This window comes from Bombus flavifrons, chromosome 13 (genome assembly GCF_040668555.2).
Source record: "Bombus flavifrons isolate JBK064 chromosome 13, iyBomFlav1_principal, whole genome shotgun sequence".
NCBI classification, from domain to species: domain Eukaryota; kingdom Metazoa; phylum Arthropoda; class Insecta; order Hymenoptera; family Apidae; genus Bombus; species Bombus flavifrons.
This window is the reverse complement of record NC_138454.1, coordinates 11576359-11597618: the sequence shown is the minus strand read 5'-3', so window position 1 is coordinate 11597618 and position 21260 is coordinate 11576359. Positions and strand designations below refer to the sequence as shown.

The 21260-nt window shown below is 32.5% G+C and overlaps 7 protein-coding genes across 16 annotated transcripts; 2 read left to right on the top strand and 5 right to left on the bottom strand.

Annotated features, from left to right (window-relative positions):
• Window positions 1–1207: 1207 nt before the first annotated feature.
• LOC138186320 (SAP30-binding protein) lies at window positions 1208–3667 on the bottom strand. 7 transcript variants are annotated; one of them, XR_011174860.1, is made up of 3 exons: window positions 2749–3078; window positions 2307–2427; window positions 2093–2233 (listed from the first exon to the last, which is right to left on the bottom strand). XR_011174860.1 is itself a non-coding variant. In XM_069126102.1 (2 exons), the coding sequence occupies exon 2, from the start codon at window positions 2245–2247 to the stop codon at window positions 1255–1257; it is 993 nt and encodes a 330-aa protein (XP_068982203.1). In that variant the 5' UTR covers window positions 2248–2427; window positions 3464–3667; the 3' UTR covers window positions 1208–1254. The 7 variants fall into 7 exon arrangements, 4 of the variants coding, with proteins under 4 accessions (XP_068982203.1, XP_068982201.1, XP_068982200.1 ...); XR_011174861.1 differs by having other exon boundaries at window positions 2876–3075; XR_011174859.1 differs by having other exon boundaries at window positions 2836–3026.
• Window positions 3668–3835: 168 nt separating this feature from the next.
• SerRS (Seryl-tRNA synthetase) lies at window positions 3836–5985 on the top strand. The gene is made up of 5 exons (XM_069126084.1): window positions 3836–4505; window positions 4585–4869; window positions 4944–5165; window positions 5241–5497; window positions 5608–5985. Exons 1-5 carry the CDS (start codon window positions 4044–4046, stop codon window positions 5870–5872), a joined length of 1491 nt encoding a protein of 496 aa, XP_068982185.1. The 5' UTR covers window positions 3836–4043; the 3' UTR covers window positions 5873–5985.
• On the bottom strand, window positions 5521–7553 carry LOC138186324 (dnaJ homolog subfamily C member 17). Of its 2 annotated transcripts, none has more exons than XM_069126106.1 (2): window positions 7460–7553; window positions 5521–7203 (listed from the first exon to the last, which is right to left on the bottom strand). In XM_069126106.1, the coding sequence occupies exon 2, from the start codon at window positions 7052–7054 to the stop codon at window positions 6179–6181; it is 876 nt and encodes a 291-aa protein (XP_068982207.1). In that variant the 5' UTR covers window positions 7055–7203; window positions 7460–7553; the 3' UTR covers window positions 5521–6178. The 2 variants fall into 2 exon arrangements, with proteins under 2 accessions (XP_068982207.1, XP_068982208.1); XM_069126107.1 differs by having other exon boundaries at window positions 7518–7543.
• A 4-nt stretch (window positions 7554–7557) lies between these two features.
• On the top strand, window positions 7558–10142 carry BckdhA (Branched chain keto acid dehydrogenase E1 subunit alpha). The gene is made up of 8 exons (XM_069126087.1): window positions 7558–8158; window positions 8231–8440; window positions 8530–8725; window positions 8800–8961; window positions 9112–9256; window positions 9343–9546; window positions 9639–9902; window positions 10004–10142. Exons 1-8 carry the CDS (start codon window positions 8096–8098, stop codon window positions 10074–10076), a joined length of 1317 nt encoding a protein of 438 aa, XP_068982188.1. The 5' UTR covers window positions 7558–8095; the 3' UTR covers window positions 10077–10142.
• Window positions 9342–11201, bottom strand: mRpL17 (mitochondrial ribosomal protein L17). Its single transcript, XM_069126119.1, has 3 exons — window positions 10702–11201; window positions 10425–10635; window positions 9342–10345 (listed from the first exon to the last, which is right to left on the bottom strand). Exons 1-3 carry the CDS (start codon window positions 10897–10899, stop codon window positions 10212–10214), a joined length of 543 nt encoding a protein of 180 aa, XP_068982220.1. The 5' UTR covers window positions 10900–11201; the 3' UTR covers window positions 9342–10211.
• A 763-nt stretch (window positions 11202–11964) lies between these two features.
• LOC138186323 (E3 ubiquitin-protein ligase RNF34) lies at window positions 11965–15237 on the bottom strand. Its single transcript, XM_069126105.1, has 7 exons — window positions 15116–15237; window positions 14085–14133; window positions 13797–13989; window positions 13602–13683; window positions 13091–13325; window positions 12817–12991; window positions 11965–12728 (listed from the first exon to the last, which is right to left on the bottom strand). The coding sequence occupies exons 2-7, from the start codon at window positions 14130–14132 to the stop codon at window positions 12556–12558; spliced, it is 906 nt and encodes a 301-aa protein (XP_068982206.1). The 5' UTR covers window position 14133; window positions 15116–15237; the 3' UTR covers window positions 11965–12555.
• LOC138186317 (uncharacterized) lies at window positions 14085–21232 on the bottom strand. 3 transcript variants are annotated; one of them, XM_069126089.1, is made up of 6 exons: window positions 19951–21232; window positions 18645–18991; window positions 16797–17101; window positions 16239–16575; window positions 15930–16067; window positions 14085–15782 (listed from the first exon to the last, which is right to left on the bottom strand). In XM_069126089.1, exons 3-6 carry the CDS (start codon window positions 17077–17079, stop codon window positions 15626–15628), a joined length of 915 nt encoding a protein of 304 aa, XP_068982190.1. In that variant the 5' UTR covers window positions 17080–17101; window positions 18645–18991; window positions 19951–21232; the 3' UTR covers window positions 14085–15625. The 3 variants fall into 3 exon arrangements, 2 of the variants coding, with proteins under 2 accessions (XP_068982190.1, XP_068982189.1); XR_011174858.1 differs by lacking the exons at window positions 18645–18991; window positions 19951–21232 and having other exon boundaries at window positions 14085–15471; window positions 15560–15782; window positions 16797–17616; XM_069126088.1 differs by lacking the exons at window positions 18645–18991; window positions 19951–21232 and having other exon boundaries at window positions 16797–17617.
• Between the last annotated feature and the right edge of the window lie 28 nt (window positions 21233–21260).

Sequence of the window (21260 nt, the reverse complement as noted above, 5' to 3'; positions counted from 1 at the left end):
ACTTGTATCCAATACTCATATTATGTACATACGCGTTTCAGTAGAGTTTGAAATAAAATGGAATTTAATTATATTTTATCTATATCTGATTATCTTCCAATATCTATTATCTCTTATCTTTGCGCATCTCGGTCAATTTGCACATACAAACGTTCGCACTATGGATACACGTATTCACATATTATATATACATATAATTTAACATCTGATCTGACCTACTTGACAACCATGAAATGAAATTGACTGCATATAACTTTCATTGTGTTACTTTACTCGGGCACAGGACACTAAACATACAAATCTTTCTTATAAAAGTATCATTATAACCATTTATTTAGATTTACAAGAAACTAAGTCAATTCTAATTCTAGTTGAAATTATTTGAATGAACTTGTTCGTTACAATTATCTTTACAAATAATTTTTTCACTATAATTTTAATTGAAAAAGATTCAATTGATTTCTAAATTTTTCGTTATAATGGCAACACATGTTATAATGTACATATTTTACACAGTATTTTGGTATTCGTCGATTAATAAAATAAAAATACCTAAATGTTATAAATATATTCACAAAAAGAAAAGGAAATTCCCTTCATAATAAACATTATCGTTGTATCTGTTTTCCTCCTATTACCTTTATATCTCCTATATACCTTTCTTTTAGTCCACTAAGTAAGACACTATTAACGTGGAAAATAATGTCACGAAAAAAGTATACATAAATATCAAAATTTATCTTAAATTAAAAGTATTTTATAGAGGAAGAAAGCACAGAAAAAACTCAATATAACGGTCGATCAATACCTTATTTTTCATTTCATTAATTTCAAAATCTTCTTTTTCTAAGAAATCTTTCTTTCTTAGTTTATATTATTTCTTCTCTCCTTCTCTTGCATAATTTTCTGTATATGCGATTGAAAGCTGTCGACTCAATGCATCCTTGTTGATAATCATTCTGACAGAAGTCATACTAAGGATATACTTTCAAAACAGTTTATCCCATTATATATAAAATGAAAGGTCGATTCGGTATGTTCAACAAAACCAACAATTAAATTTGATAAATCAATCTTATGGATAACATGTATGGCTATATGAATATATGATCGCATGTTATGCGAGTCTATATTATATTCACATTTATGCGAAATCCGCTGCGATTTCCTTTTCTATATGGAACAACATTAAATGAAGGATGAACTGTTGCTTTTTCGAAAAACGTAATATTTACAAGTGATTTACAGGGTATGTTACAGTCTTTTCTTTGGTAAAGATCCAAAAGCAGATATTACCGTCGCTTTGGTGCCAGTTGCAGATGATGTTAAAGTGGTAAGAGTTGGTTGAGATAACAGCACAGTTGGCTTTATCGAGGCAGTAGCTCCAGTTGCAACTTGATCCCATTTACTTTTCCTTTTTTTAGCATCATCTTCCGTTGTACTAGAACTATTGGGTCGCTTAGCTGTACCAGAAACAATTTCGATTTTTGTTTTCTCTTTCCTAGCCTTCTCGAGTTTATCCATTTTTGCCTTTTGAACTTTGGCGAGCTCCTCGTAATACGAATCTTTACCCCACTTAAATGGATCGAATCTATCAGGAGGATAATTAGTACCCAATTCATTGATGCTACAAAATTGAACAAGTTTTTCATAAATGGATGGATTTCTAAAATCCTTCCTTTGTTGTATAACTTTGTTCATATCCAAACCGCCGCTCTCCATTTTCCTAAAAAGTTTTGTTATTTTTTCCTGCAGTTCCACAGGACACTGTCCTGATGGCTCTGGTGGTATAACAACGCCATAGGGATCCACCTCGCTATCTGAAACTAACTGTTCTCCTTGACAAGAGGGAGAGCATTCCATAATCGAGGAGGGCCTTCCATTTTCAAAAGGCTGTCCATCGATTTGTGTTTGTACCACTCCCTCGTCATCGGAGACTATTGCATCATCAAAGTATGAAACCAATCTTTGCACCTTAGATGTCACATCTGTTACTAAGGTGGGTGCGTTCGACAAATCGTTACTAGACTTGCCACCGACGTTGGGTGCAACAACGGGACTATTTGAGGCTGATGTGCCAGATTTGGGACTGGTGAAAGCCTGGGGCTGACCGACTTGGGCATTATGCGGGGCGGCCCCCTGGGGAGTGTTCGAATTCTCCTGAAGGTCGTCTTCCACCCCGTCTTCGCCCTCCGAGTCGGTATAGGTGGCCGTGAGAGATGCCAGAGCAACACTTTGTACAGACATGGTTAGTTGGCTTTGAGTGTCCGCCGTACTACCAAGCAATATTTTGTGTTGGAACTCACCGGTGTAGCGTAGAGCTGTACGCCTTTTAGTTGTAAGGCATTTATGTATGTAAATATGCCTTATATATCAACATTAACTATGCCCTGATATTTCGTTGGAATGTTTGTTACTATATCAAATCTGAAACAAGAATTTCAAACATATAATTTATTACCCAATCATCAAATTATATTCTTGAGTCAATAATAGATTGTAATTCCTTATCTACTCATGGTAGATAGTTTCACCAAAGAAAGGATAATAAAAAAACGGCGAGAGGGAACGGAAGAAGAGGAAGTGGAGAAGGAGGCAGAGGCGAAGGAGGTAGAGGAGGAAGTGAGAAAGTAACACTAATGTTTTGTACACGCAAACGTGTTTGTCATGTGATATAAAACATACTAAACTCAAATAGTTTTATCGATACTGTTTATAAATTATTGTTGTGCTTTAAAAAAGATACACCTCGTATTTTAGATCCACCAATCAACTGACAAGCGCATCAGGTTATGTCATTAAAGATCTAAATTTCGTGCGATAGCCACAACCAACCTGACTATTTGAATCCACAATTTTTCTGCTTACACTATACCTGATTTTCCACTCATTACGTTAAACTTACGACGTCTTATTTTTTTACTAATTAATGTTTTCCTGATGAAAAATCTTGAACATTATCAATGCATACCGTCTTGTATTCTAACTTCAACCTTTTTTACGAATTTCGCTGGTGCGCATGCGCAACATTAATAAAATACGTATGCGTATTCCCAACGAATGGCTGAAGAAAACTTGAAACAAACATAATTGTGATCTATGCTAGCTACTAGCTAAATACTTATTTTCTCTATTATCATTATAAAGGTTTCCTTTTTTTTTCCTTCCTTTAATGAAATACACATTATAAAGTTAAGTTATCATCGCCAACTTTTATTACAGTCGTGCACAGTGCCGGCTCACAATTCTTAGATCTTTCGTATTCTCAGTGATTGCAAATTAATTACTTTTCTTTAAACCGATAATTAATAAAACATTAGCTATTAAGTAAACCTTGTGATTATGAAAAATATCGATCAAAATTAGTTGATGCTATATTGTCCTTTTTTTCGATTGACACAGTAACAATTTTATTCCTTTACATCTATCATTCATTATATCAGAATAAAAAACGCTCATATACCTGTTTTGTAGTTTATTGCTGAATTTGGTAAATATTCAAAGAGCAGTAAATATTATACATTGATGTAAGCTTATTATTTATTGCTATTCAACAAAGTTATTCTCACACTTCTATACCTCTGTATTACGCTTACATAGATACTCACTTATATATAGATATTTTTGTCTTTTCACTGAAAAGTAATAAAGTTGTTTGGTGTAGTTAAAAGTTATCAAAATTTAGGATTCAGGCGGCAAGAAAGGCAAGTTATTAAGCGGTAAATTCTTACATAAAATGTAATTTGAGGCATACTATGAAAGATTATTTACATATCTAAGTTTGGTACTCATTACAATTTATTTGAATGTCTCTATGTGATCATACGCGTGCATCCATAACCAGCGTCGAATGTAACAGTTCCAGACGTTCCAGTACATCTACCGGTACAGTTCTCAAGTTAGCACTGTAAGCCACGATTATAGTATAAATGTAGTGATCGGTGGTGAGTTGGAGGATCTTGTCTCCTTGCTGACATATAGATATTCCACGTGTAATTAAATAGAAATTCAAAAAACGTTCTATAATTTCACCGCTACTAATCATGGTACTGGATTTAGAGCTGTTTCGAAAGGATAAAGGGTTTGATCCAGATAAAGTGCGAGAAAATCAAAAGAAACGTTTTAAAGATGTAAATTTAGTCGACACGGTGATCGAAAAAGACAAAATTTGGCGTCAGCTGCGACACAGAGCTGATAACTTAAATAAATTAAAAAATGTATGCAGCAAAGAGATAGGAGAGAAAATGAAAAAAAAGGAAGCAGTGGACGGCGATGACACTGTCTCAAAGGATATTCTTGAAAACCTGGAAAATTTATTGCCTAATAACCTGAAATCGTTAACAGTTGCACAGATCAAAACTGTTCGTAGTTCCATCGACGATGCTATTCGAACAAATGATAAAGATTTAGTCTTAACCGAATTAGAAAGAAACCGTGCACTCAAAGAAATAGGAAACATATTGCATGAGTCTGTACCAATTAGCAATGACGAGGAGGAAAATAAAGTATATAATTTAATGCGACAAATCTTCCACGTGTCGATACAAAACTATGGATACAAAAAGTTGCTGCTTTTATTTTTAGGTTGAGAGAACTTGTGGAGATTGTACACAGAAAAAGAAATATTCTCATGTTGATTTAATATACATGATAGATGGTATAGATGGAGAACGTGGCACTAATGTCTCAGGGGGGCGTGGTTATTTTTTAACAGGACCAGCAGTTTTTCTGCAGCATGCGTTAATTCAATTAGCTCTCAGGCAGTTACATGTAAAAGGTTACAAACCACTTTACACGCCATTTTTTATGCGTAAGGATGTTATGCAAGAAGTAGCACAATTATCTCAATTTGATGAAGAATTATACAAGGTATAGAATTAATTAATTACACGTACAAGTACATAAATACCAACTTAATCTTAATTAAAATTTTATTCATTTAGGTAATTGGTAAGGGTAGTGAACGCAATGACGATAAAGAAATTGAAGAAAAATATTTGATTGCTACATCTGAGCAACCGATAGCTGCGTTTCATAGAAACGAATGGATTCCTGAAAATATTTTACCAATTAAGTATGCAGGACTATCTACATGTTTTAGGCAAGAAGTTGGATCTCATGGACGTGATACTAGAGGCATTTTTAGGGTTCATCAATTTGAAAAAGTAATTGTAGCTTTAGTTTCATTTATTATATGGAACATAATATGAATTTACATATTAGATTTACATGGATGATAGGTAGAGCAATTCTGTTTAACATCACCATATGATGATAAATCTTGGCAAATGATGGAAGAAATGATTTCAAATGCAGAAGAATTTTATAAATCTTTGGAGATCCCTTATCGTATAGTAAATATAGTATCTGGTGCATTGAATAATGCTGCTTCAAAAAAACTAGACTTAGAAGCATGGTTTCCGGGATCAAGCGCTTTTCGCGAACTCGTTTCATGTAGCAACTGCTTAGATTATCAAGCAAGACGTTTACTGGTCAGGTAATAAGCAAAACATAATAAAGTTGAATACTACAACATATTTTATTTTATTATTATTATTGTTATTATCGCATTTTCTGTAAGTGAAGTATCATATTAATGTGTTTTAGATATGGTCAAACCAAGAAGATGAATGCTAATACAGATTACGTTCATATGTTAAATGCAACCATGTGTGCGGTTACTCGCGTCATATGTGCAATTTTGGAAGTACATCAAACAGATACTTCTGTTAAAGTACCAAAGGTTCTTGCACAGTTTATGCCAACAGAATACGAGTATGAAATTCCGTTTGTTAAACCAGCACCTATCGATGAAACAGAAGTAAAGAAACAAAAAAAGCAAAAGGAACGAAAGGATGTCATCTGTACTTAAATAATTATAATAAATTTAGTTACAGTCTGAGTGCTATAAGTCTCAAATCCAATATGCTTATAAAATAGAATAATTATTTGTTACAATTGACAAATAAATTTCCCATAAATGTATTAGAATATCTGTAAAACTTTTGTGTATAAATTTTATTACTTATTTTAACGATATAGATATATACAATATGCTTCAATATCTTTCAGTCCATATTCCATGTGTCTATAATATAATTTTGCTATTCAGGTGCAAGCTGTAACAATTTGCATAATAAAAACTTAAGAACAGTATAATCAACATAAAAATATTTAATCAAGTGCTTTCCATCGTGTCCTGTTTTCCTATAGATCTTTTTCTTTCTTCAGCTTTCTTTAAATTATTCAATACAGAATGTTCAAATTGTTCAATATCAAACATACTTTGATTTACCGTGTGCTTCATAAAATTACCATCATTATAAGCAGTTTCTGTGGCAAAAATGTTTGATTTTTCCTCTTTGTCCCATAACTTTTGAAGTTTAAGTGGATATTGAGCTAAACCAATTTCATAGTTTAGAGCCATTTCAGCATCGCTTCTTTGTTGATACTCTACTAATGCTCTGCCTTCTCTTGTGGAGGAAATAACAAGAGCAATTATTTTCCCATACTTTGAGAAAATTCTATATAACGTATTGTAGTCATATCCGCCATTGTTGATCTGATCTTTATGAGGCTTCCATTTCACTTTTAATCTATAAGAATCACTGTTAGTTTGTGATTCCTTGTAAACTACTTTTGATTGTTTTGCAAAGTGTCTATTCATAAGTGCTATTTCTTCCTGTACTTGCTTTGATCCTTCTTTTCGCAATCGCTCTATCTCAGCCTGTAATTTCTCATTATCTGTATTCAAAGACTTTTCAGCAAATTCCCGTGCTTCCAAATCTTCTTTCAATTTTTTGCGTTTTAAATCAAATTCTTTAGCACGTAATTTTTGTTGATACTTAGCATTAATAACTTTGTCATAAGCTGCCCGAGCAGATGTATCAATAAGAATCTCCAAGGCTCGTGATAATTCATGAAATAATTCAGCTGCTTTTGGATTATCTGGATTTTTGTCAGGATGGCAACACAGAGCTTTCTTACGATATGCTTTCTTAATTTCTTGAACAGAAGCTGTTCTTTCTATACCAATTAATTCATACAGATCCATCTTCTGTTTTTATATATGTTTATATATTAGACACTGTGTAGGCTCGATGCACACGAGCGACGTGATCTCACTACGGTATCCGAACAGAGCTTTTCCAAAGACGGTCTTCTAAACAAATTTGGATGAAAATGTGGATAAATACCTGAAAACTGAAAGCATTAACGAAACCACGATCGTATACATAGATCTGGAAACTCCAGTAAAGGGGTAATTGCTTTTAATATCGGGAGTTGTTACATCGTAACAGAGAGGAAATGAGAGTACTGAACCCGTAATTCTAATTGTTTTACAGTACAGGTGCTGCACCATGCGGCCAAGTGTTGAGGAAAACGTTAGCATGTACAATAAGTTATAAGTTAGCATATACAAGAACCTATATATTTAAGCTTAAGGTTAGGAATCTACCCTGTTTGGTTGCATGCTAGCACATACAAGAACCTATTGAGTTCCATGTTATCAGAACCTATTTCTCGTTTGTGGTATTATATATCACTTTCTTCGTTTTTCATCTTCCAGATTAAAATTACCAGTTCTAAACCTCCTAAACCAACTACGAATTGTCTGAACACTTGTAGTACCACTCCCATACAAGATGTAAATCCCAGTTGCGATATCACTGTTGCCTTTTTTAAAACAATACAGCGTTATAAGTCGGATATGCTTTTTCTTTTATGCTTTAAGACTTCAATGCAAACAAAATGTATTCTACGACAGTTAGAAGGAGACTGAAGATAAAGACCACAACATTTGACAGATTAGGTTTCATGTTTGCATAAACATTAGATACAGCAACTACATGGAGATAACAAAAAACAACCTAATAATTGGGACAAAAGGAAATTTCCTCTCTGATACTAGTAGTATTAGTGCATATGAAGCACTAGTGTTTCTCTCTCCCCCTCCTCGCTATCCATGCGCACGCGTGTACCTTGTACACAATACTGTTACATAAATTTTAAAATGAAAACAAGATAATCAGTATTGCCAGTAACCATCGTGACAAAGACTTGAATATTGCCAAATATAATTGTTCGTATAGCAATGATTAAAAAGATCTTTTTCAAGTACGGGAAACGAATATATTTTAAAAATGCATTACAGCAGGTAAGTATAGAAAACATTAGAAATAGTACAAAAATGAAATTAAGTTTAATCTGTCCTGTTCCATGAATTTAGGTACAATGGGTACAACAGTACTGTACCAATAAAACTACTAATGCTGAAATTGGTTCCGTCATTGACACAAAAGAGCCTTCTTTTTTAGGGATACAAACTATTTTTACTAATGAATTAAAGTTTATTGACAAGCAATGTTACAATCCTTTACCAACATTTAGAATTTTAAATTTATCACATAAACATGTACAATTACCAGAGGATCTCAAGGTTTGCATAACTAATGTTTATTAATGTTACATGCAAATAATTCTTTCTTTTTATTTTCTCAATGATATGTTTTTCTTCTCCCATTTAAGCTAGATCAGGATACCATGATTAGAATATATGATAAAATGATTACTCTGAATATAATGGACAAAATCCTATACGAATCTCAACGACAAGGACGTATATCATTTTACATGACCAATATAGGAGAAGAGGCTACTCAAATTGGTTCTGCAGCTGCTATTACATTGGAGGACATTATATATGCTCAATATCGAGAAGCAGGTATAGAATAAAATAGTGATGTATTTAATTAATAATTAGAATTACATATTATTTATTATAAAATAATTTTATAGGTGTCTTGTTATGGCGTGGACATTCTATCATAGACTTTATGAATCAATGTTATGGTAACTACAAAGATGTTTCAAAGGGAAAGCAAATGCCTGTTCACTATGGATCAAAAAAATTGAACTTTGTTACTATTTCATCTCCTTTAACAACACAATTACCTCAAGGTATTGTTGTTTCTTACTGTTTCAAGCTATGCAATAATTTCTTTAAAATTCACAACATAAGTGTCTCATCATGATATGAGGCATATATATAGAGTCATTACTAGGATATAATTCTAATTTTTCTAATACTGCGATTCTAATCATTTTTAGCTGTAGGTACAGCATACGCACTTAAACTATTTAAAAAGAATGCATGTGTAGTTTGTTACTTTGGTGAAGGAGCTGCTAGTGAAGGAGATGCTCATGCAGCCTTCAATTTTGCTGCAACTTTGGAGTGTCCAATCATTTTTATATGGTAAAGTTAACTGTCCATTATATGCAAAAATATGAAGGTGCATTAAACATATATTTAAAAAACTGTTTCACATCATCTGTTTCTAGTCGTAATAATGGTTATGCAATCTCAACTCCTACTCGAGAACAGTTTAAAGGTGATGGGATTGCGGCAAGAGGACCAGCATATGGGATATCGACAATCCGTGTAGATGGTAATGATGTTCTTGCTATGTATTATGCAACAAAAGCTGCTCGCGAATTATGCATTAAAAAAGGGAAACCTATTTTAATTGAAGCTATGACTTATCGGTATACAAAAGCATTATTCTTTTTCTGTACATATTAATTTTTTAAAACATTCTATGTTACATAGTTTCCCTTTTTCTTGACATATATTTCAGAATCGGTCACCATAGTACTTCCGATGACAGTACTGCATATCGATCAAATGATGAAATAGAGCATTGGAATCATTATACACCAATAACCAGGTATCATAATTATCTGGAATCGATCGGTTTGTGGTGTGAACAACAAGATAAGGAATTAAAGAAACGCATAAAAAATTCTGTTTTACTTGCTTTTGCGGAAGCAGAAAAGGAACTTAAACCATGCTGGAAAGAATTATTCACGGACGTATATCACACAATGCCAAAGCATATTAGGTTTGTTTGAAAACATTGAACTAATAACATTATCCTTCAAAATATTTTATAAACGAATTTTTAAAATTTCTTTAATTACTAATGCATCTTTTTAATTTCAGTAAACAAATGCATTCTATGGAGGAACATGTTATGGAATTTCACAAACATTATCCATTGCACCTTTTTAAATGATAATAACAACAATAATCAATTTAATAAACGAATTCAACAAAATGATAATAGCAGGCTAAATCAATTGTATTTACTAATTTATGTTGATATTTCATATTTTTTATATCATTTAATAATAAAACATTTACGTACTCTCTAAAGATTCATGTTAGCAGCTATTTCTTTATACTTTTCCATTCTGTACTCTTTTCTAGCTGCGTCCAGTAATATATTTTGAAGTAAATTATGTTGATATGGGTTGACTTGTTCTATAGCTGGATATACATTCCCTATAATTACAATTAATATTAATTTCAGCTGTGACTTTCTTTAAATTTGTAAATGAATAAAATTTGTTATAAAACACACCTTTCAATTCCAAAACAGCCCTTTTATATGCATAGCCCGGATATATATATGGTGCATTATGAAGTTTTGTAAATGAAGTTGTATAGTTTTCATATCTTGGTACAAGAACCTTAAAAAGTTTATGGATAAGTTGTTTTTCTATTATCCAGAACTTTGCAAGTTCCATTGTTTCTGTATGTTGAGGACCATGACGTAAGGCTTCTGATATTAACTATAATCGAGACAAAATATTAAAGAACATATAACGCGCATCGAGAACAGTTTACATGATACTCACTCGTTCAACGTAACCTCTTGTCTCATCTGCCCTTGCATAATTTAACTCTATCCTTTCATATTTAATTACAGCAGTTAATGTTTTTCTAATTTTTCGCAATCTTCCTTCTGGACCATCTACATTCTTTAATTTGCGTGGTTTTGATCCAACATTGTACCTTAACCTAGAAACTAGCTTATCAATCTTCGCCTGATTCATGTTTACTATTTATATTGGATGGTAGTCTTTACTATTTATCCCTAATGTTTTTAAATTAATGTATTGTTTGTTGCTATAAAGGCTATTATACACTTTTTTCGTAGTTAATCTTATGAAATTTCTTTAATATCGAGGAAAACTCTTTGTGATCTTCACCTCACGTCGTATTTCTGTTTTAATCAATCATACTACAGATTTCAATTAAATTTATTTTATGAAAAAATGTGTTGAAATCAACTTAAAATTGACCAATATTTATCACCGATCGCCCTGTTGAATTCTAATATTGCCTTACATTACTAAATTTTTAGTTTTATCAATTTAATGATTTCAGTATTATCGTATAATAGTATCATATAATAGATATCGTATCATTATAACAGGAAAGGAAATCTGGAAGAGGCAAACCTGAAAAATTATATATATAGTTATATAGCGCAATAATTTTTTAATAAAAGAATTTAATGATGAACAAATTTTATTACAATATTTAAATAATTCGACAAAGCTAAAAAATTGTAAATAAATTATAAGCGAAAGCATAAGAATAGAGAGAACTTTCTAAAATACCGTTAATATTTATCTGTTGTCACTGATATATATATTTATATATTGATATATATATATATTGCATTGCATACACATATAAAATCAAAACATAAAATTTAAAAATTGATTTTGTAGTATATAATAGCTATATGTATAAAAAATAAAATAAAATTATTATATATTTTTAAGATCCGAAACATATTAATGATTAAAATTAATAAGTTACATAGTTGTGCATATGTCAGTAGAAAATTTGTATTGTTCTATTATTATATATTTAAATATACATATAGACTCAACATATTTTCCTGTTTTGTAAAATATCATAACAAAAAATGATAAAGAACAGTTTGACAAGTATATATCAGTTATAGAATAGAATAATGTAACATTGGATGGTCAAGAGTTTTAAATATGTATGTATTGTTATGTATTATGTATGATGCATAATAAACAGTTAATTCAAATTGATGACTCGTAAATTTCTGCTGATAAAAAGAGGTCACAACAACGACGTTACCAATTTCAATCAATTTATTTTCGGCAAAGAGAAATGAGAATAAAAGGATACAGTGGTCGTTACTAAATTTGATTACTTTAAACTTTTAACTTCTTCGATACGGCGCTTCGTAGTAGTGTTACTTGACGATCGCAAATGAGAACGACAACAATTGCGTAGCGTAGCGTATTGTCGACTATAGTCGTCGTTCAGCTTTGAGGATGCACTCGGTGGCTGTTGATTATAATCTACGCTCGTATCAAAGAGATTAGCTACTTTTTTAAGTAGAGCAAAATGCTTACATATATCTAATAGGCATCCAAATAAGTGCCTCCTTCTTTTCGATCATATTTTTTAATAAAAATATTTATAGAAAATGTTGAAACATATTTATGGTATATGTTAATACATGTTATTTCATTGCATTTGCATTAATATAAAAGATTATATTTTATTTCGATTATATTATAATCTATGATGGCAATAGAATGTGCCAATAAACACTAAATCTAAAATATCACGATGGTAGCGATTATATTCGTCCCTTTTTCGATTTTGTTTTATTGAATATTACATATTCCATGGTATTAAACATTACTGTATTTTTGTTAAGCTTTAAAAAATCGCACTACCCTCACTACATACTGTTTACATATTGGACATTCCGACATTTGTTTGCCACAATTCAAACAACAAGCCATATGGCCACATTCCAGGATTATACATTCAACTGGTTCATCCCAACAAATTTTGCACAGATTTTCGTCCAAAATTTCAGGTTCTATTAAGAATAAGGTGTGCAAGTTAAACATCTTTTTATTCTTAAAAAGTCAAATGACCAAATGTTTGATAAAAGAGTTGTATCTTACTTGTTCTTGACTGCCTGTATTCTTCCCATAATCTGGAAGCTCTATTCAATAATTCGCATCTTTCTACGCAACCTTTATAATCAACTCGATTTGTACTCAGCAAATTTTTTAATTGCTTCACATTTAAACACTCCAGTTCTGATAATGTATTTATGTCAGATAATTTTACAGGATTCTACATAGAATGAAAAAAAAGTAGAAGAAATATAATAATACATACACACATTATTATGAGAAAATAATTATAAAACAATACTACTATAATTATACATACCATAGGTGCTTCTACACATACATCAGAATGTTGAATATTAGAAACTTTTGAAATCTTCTCTTCTACCGAATGTATCGGTTCTGCTCTTCCATTCGAATAAAAGTTAAGTCTAGGAATTGTTTCTGGAATTTCATTGCCATCAACTCTTGAAGCATTGATTTCGTGTGTATGATTAAAAACTTGTGTATTATACTCATCATTTGTAGTTGCTGATCGGTTAGGGAGAGAACTATCACTGAAATTAGAGATGAATAAAGGAATGATTTGTTAAATACTTCTCATTTCTTTGTAATTTCAATACATATGTATGAATGTTTCCTTCCACGTCTTTTCTTTTTTTTGTTAGATATACGTGATACTACAGAAATCTATAACTCTCAAACAAGAAATGTACAATATTAATACTTGTAATTAACGTCGATATCGTATGTTTTGAATTTAGAGTCGATGAAATAATTTTGGATTCTTTTTGCACCATGCAACTTTCAGCTCCACGCCGAATGAAACTTACATGTTTCCTGCATCTTCCGTACTCAAATGAACATTAGCACCACTAGCAAATGTCATTAACAATTTTATCAAGTCTTCCTTTTCTGCAGTCAAAATGAAAGGGAAAACAAGAATATTAACTAAAAGATATTGTCAGCAATTCTAAATGTTAAATATCTTCTGTAACTTAAACTTTTTCTTGCTGTGGTATACACACCAATACATCCTTTAATCGGTATCTTCTTTGCCAACAGATACCGTTGTATATCTTTAGACCGTACTTGTACAATTAGACTTCGTGTTAAAGGTCTTCGTGACAACATATTACAAGTATTACAACTTAATATCTTGTCCAAACGCTTGATTACACATTCAGAACAAAAATGCCTCAAACAATCCATACATTGTTTCTGAAAATATGTCATAGTAAATAAATAAAGTACTCATTTTTAACATGTCTTCAGCAATAAAAAGGCATGTAGATATATAATACAATAGTTCTTACCTTGCGTGTGAAGAAGCTGAATTTTACGTTACAAGCTTCACAAGCCATGCTATCTTATAAAAATAATGTAATAATAAAAATACAATTGAAAATTTAGAGGTTAAGTTTACACATCCGGACAAAAATAAATATTACGTAAATAAGTAGTAAGAGTAAGTACAAATTAAGTAAATAAGTAGTTTCAATTATAAATGTACTTTCACTATAAATGTTAATAAAAAGGTATATGAAAAAAGAGCAAGATCATAATACGCTATATTTTTATGATGTACCTCCAGCGTGTTTCAAAATATCACAACTTGATAATTAGAACCATAACAAATTCATATGAGGTAATAAAATATAGTGAAATACAGTAAAATTTCGCAAGATTTTATTACAGATGGCGATAAATGGAAATGTAACGTAATAAATAATTGGTAAGCAATAATGTGTAAGTATGATTGCTACGTACGTAACTTTTATCACATATTCGATATTGGAAATACAACTTATCTACAATATATGTATTATCAGTACCAGAATTTAGTGTAAACTACACACATGTCGCATAACGTCGAGTATACTTTTGAATAGCTGCGATTTAATGTTTATTTATTTCCAATTTTCTATGTTTTTTATCTTTTAATAATAATTTTCTAATTTTTAATTTTCTTATTATACATTATTTTATTCTTCTTATCGTTTTATCTATTGCTAGCTGACAAATATTTATACTATGTGAAACAATTTTAGTTTTGCTCGTCGCGCATACTATTAAAACTGTTAATTACTCTTACAAGGTATACATATCTAGCGACAAATATAGTAATAAGAAGATTTTCTTTCATTCTGTTATATTCTATAATATTCTGTTATAGAATTGGCTTAATTGTGCTTTAGATAGATAAATTTGTGTAGTTGATTACACGTTGAAATTTTAATACGCGTACATGTATATACACGTACAAGAAAATTGAATACGGAACATTATACAGAGAAGATGACGAGAAATAAGAGTATATATACACTATACATACATACATACATACGTGTATTCGTTCGAACGCACATCGATACAATAAAAAATGATCGAAATCGCAATTGTTGTGTAATTTAAAACGACTGAAAGGTACTTTTCTACTGTATTTTTATTATGATCTAGGACGATACGAACACCAAATAAATTACTAAATATAATATGGCGATGAAAGATCGTGCACGTGCCATGCGCACATGCGACGTATGCCTCACAATGGGGGGCCGATAAAGCGTAAAATGCAATTACATATTTGATTTTCCATCAAGTCGAGAAAGCGTAGCTTTTTTCAGTTTACGATCGTGGAATTCAAGGAGTAATAAGTGGGTGTTGGTCAAAATCGACTTCGATCTGGCTTTAAAGCCAAGCCTAGTAAAGAAAAATATTTCGAAGGAAAGGAAAGATGCGCGTAAGTAAGTTAAGTACATATACATTCAGTAGTTGATTCATGTCATACCTTTTTTCGACTTGGGAATATACATACTATATTCATGTATCTAGACTTAGCTTCGAGTGACTTTATTTACATTAACGGGTGTATCGCACGTTTCAAATTTCGAGAAAACTGAGTTTCTCTCTTTGTTGCTCGATCCATTGACTGGATCGAAGGAAAGTATCGATTTTTCTTTTCTATCTCATCTGATTCGACAGTCGTAGCATCTTCGTGGAAGGCATCTTTCCTGGAAAAATATGTAACATAATCAATAATTTATAAAATAAACGTGTATTAACACACACATAAACACATACATGCGTATGCACTTGTACATAGATATGATATGAAATGGTTATTGTAATTGCACTTGTTTATTTATATATTTACATACGTATATTTATTCTCTGATAAGCGGAATAACGATTTTGGACAATCTTTGAAGTAAGGCCAACACTCCCCATGAAACTTGCCTCTATTTTCAGCTTCAACATATTCTTTTAAAAGGTTCGAAAATGGTGATTTGCTAGCACTGTAAATAATACACATATATATACGCATTATGGAACACGTTAGGAAATTTGGATTTCGTTTTCAAAGATACCATACACATAACCAAACAGTATCATAGAAGAAGAAATCGGAATAAATAAAAATAAGTACATAGTATGCATGTAGGGAGTAAGGTGAGAAAGATGCTTACGTGAAAAAGAGTTTGAGCATTTCCCCGATTAAGCCGAAATTGCTTAGGGGATGTCCCTGCACTTCACAGATTGCCCTTAATAGACAGGCCTTTCCATTTAAACCGAAATTTGCGAGCATATCCTCAGCGGTACCATACAAAAGAGCTCTTTCACCACCGTAAAGTGCATTCTTTGGCAAATCTGCGAGTGCTTCTCTTTTGCTGATTCCACGTTTTACGAATGTCGCGATAAATTCTGCGGCATTCGATCCCTGATCCCTTGCAGTAGTATCAAACGCTGATGGTAAAGCGCCGTAAGGGTTTTCGTTATCGGTTAAACCCAGTTTGTCGAAATCGACTGTAAAAATTACGACAAATAAAAAGTGAGAAGGAAAAGAAACAAGTGCAGAAAAAAGAAAGGGAAGATGATTAGAAGCAGTTGGAGCAAGAAAGATCGATAAAGGTCTATACATGTATCGGACATAAAGAAACAGGGATGTGTATAACGTAACTAAATGACGGAAGATAAAGAAACGAAGATAAGAGATGAAACGAGCGACGATAGACATATGTACTCACTGGTAAAGGGAAGGCTAACAGTCATGTTGCTAAGAAAACCATAGGGAGGGTATCTGACAAAGGGTAACGCCAATGTTGGAGTTATCGTCATGATCGTGCCTGGTGGTAAAGCTATTCGACCATCGTTAGTTATCCAAAGCAGTCTCTTCTGTCGATGGTGGTGAGAAAATAAGTGTCCGTTATAGCTGTTGCCGTTGCCACCGCTGCTACCGCTTTCGGTATTCGAAGACTTGAGAAATAGAATTAGTCCAACCAGTGCCAGTATGCTTCTTTTTCTTTCCATCTCTTCTCTTCTCTTGCGTACTCTTAAAACGGGATGAGATATCGTAGGAGAAAAAAAAGAATCAATGAATCCTGAGGCATGCGTTTTCACATCGGATTTAACATAGGAAGAATCGTGAATTAAAAACATTCCCGTTATCTGTGTAACATCGTATGAACACATAAACATGCGATATCTTTGTATGCACGGTACGCGTCGAACGGCGATGTAGGGCATCGTATAGCAATAGTCGCAATCACGCAGCAACCGCGAAACGTGTTCAGCGTATGTTAACATTCCCGAAATCGTAATCGTAAGCACAATCGTAACGGTAACGGAGGGTCATTGGTATGTTCATTTTTATCGACAGGAAATTACGAAAAGATCGATTCTGTTCTTTCACGATATCGCAATTGTCCGGCGTTGATAAACCGTACATAGACCGCATATGTGCATAGTGTGAAAACAACAAAGTGTACACGTGTTCGCGTTATCATTTATCTAACAAGGATCTATTTTGTTCGCATTTGACTAGGCGTAAGAAATGTAAACCCCTATTTCAATTAATCTACTCTGTAAATCATCTTTATCATGGGCTCTTTGCCGACGCTTAAGCGCGCGTGTATGCATATTACACGTATGTATATATATATATATATATATATATATGTACACACAGCGCGTTCAGCGTTTCTTATAGCGCGTTTGAAAGTGCTAGCAGAAAATCTAAAGGAAATGAAAAGGTGGGTCAACCGAGCGATATAACGAAGTATATAGGTATGTTAATGGTACGTTCGTATGCACGCACATACATACGTGTGTAAATAAAGTTCTGTTGATATTCCTCGATCAACGTTAATACGTGCACCGAAATCAAGATTAAACGAAACTGGCTCGCTCGATGAATCGAATCTTGAGACACCGAATTAAGCAATCACCTCGCATACGTTTTTCGTTTGCACCGTTAAGCCCTGTTGTAAATTTGGGTCGTAAGTAACGAATAATACGATATGTTTCCTTTCCCTTCCTTTGTCTTTTTCTGTCTTTTGATTTTGTATCACTATCCGTTTTGTAGGCACTTGCTTCCTCTCTCCCTTCATTACTTTCTCTGTTCCTCCCTTAGTACTTCTAAATTATCAGTTACCTTCTAATTTCCTTACGCACGTATCACGTATTCACGGCATTTAAGTATTTTGCTTAATCGTTCGACTCGATTATTACCTTTAATAAAGAACTGTTGTTTTCAATAATTTCTCATTTACATCACAATGTTTCCTCTGTTTCCCAGTGTATCCTATTTCTATTCGAATAAGATGGCTATATTTATTATTAGGATCGCTTTGTGGAAAAAAGAGACACATTCAAATCGAAGAATAATATAGGTACATCGTATTATCGCATGTCTATGTAAAGATGTTCAAAGTTAGAATCGAATAAAGCTAGGAATTGAAACAAAGACGAGACGGAAAAGATAAAGACACGTGACGAACGATAGAGAAGAAACTCTCGGAAGAAAGTTCAGGAGACATATAATTAGAAGAGAATTAAGAATCGACTGTTACACGTCGGTGTAATGTAGTAAATACCTTCAATTTGCAGTAGAGACACGTTGTTTGTTTCATCAAGGTGCGTTAGGCACCTCAGACGGTCGTTGTACTATAACTGGGCTAATTTTGATGGACGCTGATTATCAGGGCTACGACATAATTGCACTTAATACCACAGATTCTTCGTTGCTGATAGAAATCCAATAGGACCAGTTTCTTTATTTCTCTAACAACGAGTCGATGTTTCTTCTTTTTTAAATATCTGCATCTGTATCTTCCATTAGATTGTAATTGTAACACGTACGGTCACACGTTGTCTGGCTATTGTCGACGAATTTTACTATTTTCTTTACATGTCCAAAATGACTGCTATTCGTTCCGTATTTCTAAAGCGAACATGTTACACAGACATATATTTTATTTCTAAATATACAATTGTGTATCGTATCTACATATATATGGCATATCATGTAGCAATCTATTATCGTATTTTATATTTTAGCGTAGTTTAGCGCGTGTACCGCGTATGCAACAGTTCTCTTATCGAACTGTGTAAAAGTTAATCCGCGTACTGGATATGTATCACGTAATGGTTCGCGTTTGTGTACCGTAGGAAGCTACTGACTCTCGCCTCGGTTTCGAACTGACCGGTAATCCACTCGGCGCTTCTCATTTTACGAGTTCGCGCGTTATCCTCCGTTACATTACTTCCCACTCACGTGTATTCGCGTTCTTTACGTTACTATCGAGTGCTATTGACTTTCATTCCCATCGTTTTATTATGCGATATCGTATCTTCTTACTCAAATCTTCTTACTTACTTTCTTTTCCTTTCTTTCTTTCTTTCTTTCTCTATCCACACTTCTCATGAAACTATGGTAGATCGTAGCTTGATAAAAGTAATTGAATGACCAACTCATAGTAAAAAAATATGATAAAATTCACAACGTACTTTATTACAAACTTTTTGATTGAACAATATAGTTAATTGTAAATTGCTCGGAGAATCGACACGGGTAAACGAGCTCAAACGCAGACTTGACTCATTGTCACATATACATACCTGGCCAAAGTAATCGTAAATAATCGAAACAATTTTATATTATATTCTAATATCGGTATTTTCCGCTTTTAGCCGGAGCACGCTGCAAAATGTTGCGAACGCACCTAAGCGGAATGGAATAAAAAATTTTCCATTGATACACGCGTGCAATGAATAGGTATAAGTATTCTAATTTCTATATACATATATATGGGAAAAGAAAGTAAGAAAGGGAGAAAAATAGAAGGAACAATATGCAATGCGTATCATCGTCATAATTTAGTATCAAAACAATAACGTTACCTCGAAATAAAAATGTTTCTTTAACTAGCTGTTGTTTAATTTTAGTTCCGATAAAATCAAAAGGATGCCTTTTAGCTCTTCGTTATTTCTTCAGCCGTTCGATTCAATTTAAAAGTAAATGGGCATTTACTACGATAGTACTGGGTATTTCAAATCTAGAAAAATGCAAACCCGTTAGTAACTAATAAGAAAAGATTAAATCGTAAATACTTGTATTCATATATAACATATGTAAAAATACGAATCATCGAGATGAACAGAATTTAATATAACGAAGGTATTCCCAAGGAAACTACGAACCACCATTGCGAAGATTCTTCTATTTTTAAACTAATAAATCTTCTCATCTACGTATAAAGGACAATCGAACGTTTTCTTCTCTCGTTCTGCTTGTTAAAGAAATTGTAAATATTTTCGATGAAATATTTGAAATTACGTTTAAAAGTAAGAGAGTGACAGGGAGAGAAACGGGGCTGGGAAGAGAGTACTCAAATTATATGTACGTACGTTACGAAGGACAGCTGACCAAAACGACAACACTTGAAATCGTACAAGTTTTAAGACAGTTCGTCTTATCAAATATCAATATTTTCCAAATAAAATCATTAAAACGTTTTTCTTTCTTTCTTCCTTTTTCCCCTAAAAAATGGATTACGTACATATAAGGAAATATACGTAACATTGGGATTCGAGAACCTTTATTATGTTATTAATCCTTTCCAATAAAATATTTTTCTTACTTGTTACGCGTTACGAGAAACAAACAACGAATTTGCACACCTGTCGCGTGTACTTACTAACGTGCATGTGCTTATACGCGTATTATTCGTATTTATACAGAAATAATGCCAAAAATAAGCATTTATGGACTTAAGAATTGTATATAAGGTAATAACTGAAACAAGCAAGTCTTGTATATAAAAACATGACCTTACGTAATAAACACACAAAAACCATCTTTCATACTATTCTACATTTCTCGAAATTTCCCTTAATTGTCCTGTACATTATACGAATATTATTTTTAATTCATTTTTATCGAATAATCTTACTTGATATATAAGAGTATATGAAAATATTTAATTTGACCGAATATGTTTACTCGGAATTCAGTATATGTAATAGTAGAATAATGCGTAGATAAAACAAATACAAACATTCTCTCTTCCTCTCCCCTTTTTCTAACTCTCCTCCTTTTCCTCGCACATTCATTATTTAATATTTTTCTTGGCCACAAACAATAGGTAATTTGGAAAAATTCCTTAGTACGTACTTGCTTTATGTACGAATGCTTTCCTTTCCATCTACCT